The 4,111-nt window shown below is 34.9% G+C and overlaps 1 protein-coding gene across 1 annotated transcript; it reads right to left on the bottom strand.

Moving 5' to 3' along the window:
* Nucleotides 1-586: 586 nt before the first annotated feature.
* Nucleotides 587-3,880, bottom strand: CBG21496 (the record flags this gene model as incomplete). Its single annotated transcript, XM_045243091.1, has 2 exons — nucleotides 587-714; nucleotides 3,724-3,880. 2 exons carry the CDS (start codon nucleotides 3,878-3,880, stop codon nucleotides 587-589), a joined length of 285 nt encoding a protein of 94 aa, XP_045097321.1.
* Nucleotides 3,881-4,111: the final 231 nt, after the last annotated feature.

Here is a 4,111-nt window from a genome sequence, read left to right as displayed (position 1 = left end):
AAAAAGAGTGTTGAAGACGAAGAGACGCAGAGACAATGAAAAATGGAACATCTCGCTTTGTAAAGTGCATGAAAACAAGGAAGAAAAGTACAGTACTCTATGGGATGGGCACAAACTACAAAAATCAAAGTCTAAAAATCGTTTTTGTGGCTGGAATTGGCAAAAAGGGCAAAAAAATCGAAAAAAAAATTTTTGAAATTTTTTTCAAATTTTAAAATTCTCCAAAAGTACGGTAAAACCTAATTTCTAGCCTTTTTAACTAGGAAATTCGGATTTTACGCTCAAAATGCAAAATTTTGAGCTCCATATTGCCCTATTTCGGGGAATTTGGGAATTTTCGATTTTGGAAAAGAGGGTCGCAGGTTCGACCCCACCCGGCGGCACGAAATTTTTAAAATGTTTTTTAGTCATTTTTCCTTGTTTTTGAGACGTTTCAGTCACTTTTAACACTTTGAAACCCATATTCTGTTAGATTGAATTTGTTAAAAAATTTCAAAAAAATTTTTATTTCTAAAATCTCAAAATTTTTTAAAAACTAACCGGTTGAATATTTCCGAAAAGCATCTGATGTGTCTGTTGCATCTTCCTAGGGCTGCTCATCTGTCCCGACGAGCCAAAATAGCTCTGTGTGGGGGCGGAGCCAAACGGCGTGGCCGAGCCCATCGTTCGTTGTGAGTGTGGAATGAGGTTGCCCGTCTCTCGACGTTGCTCCATCTGGAAATCGCGGAAATTTGAGAAATCAGAGGTTGGGGAGTGACAAATTTGAATTTCCCGCTAAAAATTACTGTAGAAACTTTTTGGTTGGAAATTTTGGCCCAAAATGTTTGGAATCAAGATTTTCGGGATCAAAAAATTCCATGAATTTTCAAATACCTCTGAAAAGCCCTCAAATCATTCAGATCTACTTTTCAGGCAGTTTCTAGACCAAAAATAAGCGTAGAATTCGAATTTTCAACTTAAAATACCCTTAGACTTGATCTTAGAGCTCAAAAATTCATTTCAAAGTCCAAAAAAGCCCCAAAACATGTCCCAAAAAAAGTTGCTCATTGAGCTCATGTGGGACAGACATACACTGAAAAATGAGCAAAAATGAACACAAAACTATTGTTTACTACTATTTGGCGGTTCTTTTCAGCCAAAAACCGAAAGCGAGAGAGAAATAGTGTTAGAGGGAGAGAGACGCAGAGACAAGAGAAAAAGAAGACCAACGGAAAAGAGAATTTTATTGGCATTGTGCCAAAACTAGTTGTTTTTCGAGACTTCTCTATCCAACTGGTGCTTCTGGTCTGACCACAAATTATGCAGTGGTCAGAATAGAAGAAGAGACGCAGAGAAACGAGACAGGCTAGCTTCTCTGCGTCTCTTCCTCTCGCAAGGGGCGCCCGCCAACTTTAAAGGCGCATATCTCAAAAACTACTGTAGCTATCAAAAAGTTGTAAACTACAAAAGTGTGTGAAATTTTATGCTGAGCAATTTTGCAGTTAGCAAATTTTTGCCAGCTTTTGCGGTTTTTGAGATATGTTGTGATTAAGGGGGGCATATTTCAAGTTCGATAGCGCAGATGTTTAAAGGCGCATAACTCGGTTCAAAATTGAGCTTTAAAAATGAAAAATAGTTAGTTTTGTAGGAAATTTTGAGAGGTTCAAAATAATTTGACATTTAAAATTGAAAAAATGAGTTTTCAAAAAAAAAGAATGTCTGAAAATTCATTTGGAAAAATATTTTTTGAAATAAAAAAAAAATTTCAAAGGCACATAACTTTTTTCAGTTTCAACCATTTTCATCATTGTTTTCACAGTTTTGTAGGAAATTTAATGAGCTTTCAGAATATTTTAATCAAATTTTCAGAAAATGTAATTTTCAATTTGTTTGGACCATTTGAAAAATGCTCTTTATAAATCATAGAAACCCCACTATTCTCTCAATTTTCTACCAATTTTTTGGCAGTTTAAAGATTTGTGAAGAACAATTTAAAATTCTATATTTCAGAAAATCCAGAAAACTCTGGCACACTGCCAAATAGTATCCCTTTATTATCTAATCTCTCTCCAGAAGATCCCTATCTCTTCTCCTGCCTACCAATCCTTGTTATCACTGCCCCCTTCTTATCTCTCCTCTAATCACCCACTGGGCAAATGGTCCCATTTGATTAATGACCTTAAAGTCTGAGATCCCCAGATGCCAGTTGTCCCAGAAAATTTGAGAAAATTTGAAGAAACTTGAAGAGATTTAAACTCAAAAATTCACTTTTTTGAATTCTAGAAACTACAAACTACAAACTACAAACTACAAAGTCCAAAAATAAGCTACAGTAACCACTTAATAAGATTATTAATTCAAAATTGAAGCATAAAAGTGATAACGCTTCAAAGAACAGCATCAAAAAAAGTGGGCGGAGCCAGTAAACTTTTTTTTTTATTTTTAAAAATATTTTCAAAAATTTCAAATTCCCGCCAAACATGAAAATGAGACAACAGCTGTTTTCTTATTATTTTTTTTTCTCAATAATTTTTTTTTGCGAAAAAAAAAGAAAAGGTGTCTGTGTCTTGATGATACCCCCTTGTGACCGACGATCGGTCAATCAATGAGTGTGATAAAACGCGAAGAGGGACGAAACAAAGGCAATTTTTATTATGGACATTTTCTACGTTTTCAGAGTTCATGAACACAAAAAAATTGACCAAAAACGGTCAGTTTTGAAAGGAGTTATGATGATTTGAACCTTTTTTGGGGATATTTTTGAAAAATTGAAATTTTCTAATTTTTTGTAAGAATACTTGTATAGTGTTATATATTATTCAGAAGCTCTTGAAATTTCCTACAAAATAATTAAAAATCAAAAAAGATTGGTTGAGTCTGAAGCGAGTTATGCGCCTTTAAAGTCGGTGAGTGGAGAGAGTGGGGGGAGCGGAGAGGGCGCAGAGAAGCGAGAGGTGTCTTGTCGTCTGGCGCTCTAGCTAATGCATTTGAAGGGAGAGCAGAGAAAGAGAGAGAGAGAGAGAGAGAAACGTTAAAAATAAACCTTAGGAGGTTTTAAAAGTTCAATTTCTGCTCTAAATGAAACTTGAGACTATTTTAAGCTGATATAGAGTTTTTTATTATAAAAACCTTCAAAACTAACCATTTTTTGAGTTTTTAGGTTCATTTTAAAGGATTTATAGTGCAAAATTTGATAAAAACGTCAAAAATAAGTTATACAAAGGAGAAACAGTTAATTATGGCTTCAAACTACTTCGAGCCAATTTAATGCACATTTAAAGTTTTTCGACCTTAAAAACCTTCAAAATAATCAAATTTTTCAGTTTTTTGGCTCATTTTTTAGAATTTTCAGTGTTAAATCTTGCTGTAACGTAAAAAATAAGCTATAGAAACAATAAATTAGTCAATTTTGGCTTCAAACTACTTTGAGGCAATTTTGAGCACATTTCAAGTATTTTTGACCCTAAAAACCTTTAAAAATTCTTCAATATCTAGGTTTTTTGGCTTATTTTGAAGGAAATCTAGTGCGAAATTCAATAAAAACATCAAACATCAATTTTAAATAGTCAATAACGATCATTTTCAGCTTTTAACGAAGCTACTTTGAGCGGAACGAATTTTAAGCTTATTTCAAGTTTTTTAGCTTTAAAAACCTTCAAAATGGACCGATTTCAGCATTATTTTCACTGAATTATTCCAAAATTTTGCCTCTTTAAAACCTTACAATTTTCGCGGCATTCCCACCAAACGGGAACCGTGTAGCGTTAGCCTGATACGGCTCATCATCATAGAACACTTGTTGTGGAGCCTGACTGGTGGGCGGTGGTGGCGGTGGACCACCCGGTTGGCCCCTCGGACTGTTTAGTCCGAGGCCACCCGGCGAGTTTAGTCCTCGAATCATGATTGCTCAGCTTATTCAGATTTTAGAGTTTTTTTTTTTGAGATTTGTATGTAGCTTGAAATGGGATCTAAAAGGACATTCGATTGGCAATTAGAATTTTTGAGAAAATGGAGAAAAATGGAAGAAAAAGAAGTAAAAAAAGTGAAAAAAAACCGAGAGAGAGGAAGAAAGAAATATAGGGGCGCCAAGGGGCAAACTGATCGAGAGGCGATGGGCGACGACGAGAGAGTA

This window comes from Caenorhabditis briggsae (genome assembly GCF_000004555.2).
Source record: "Caenorhabditis briggsae complete genome, chrII, whole genome shotgun sequence".
Taxonomy (NCBI): Eukaryota; Metazoa; Nematoda; class Chromadorea; order Rhabditida; family Rhabditidae; genus Caenorhabditis; species Caenorhabditis briggsae.
Note: the sequence above shows the minus strand (reverse complement) of the source record. Positions and strands in the feature narration are given on the sequence as shown.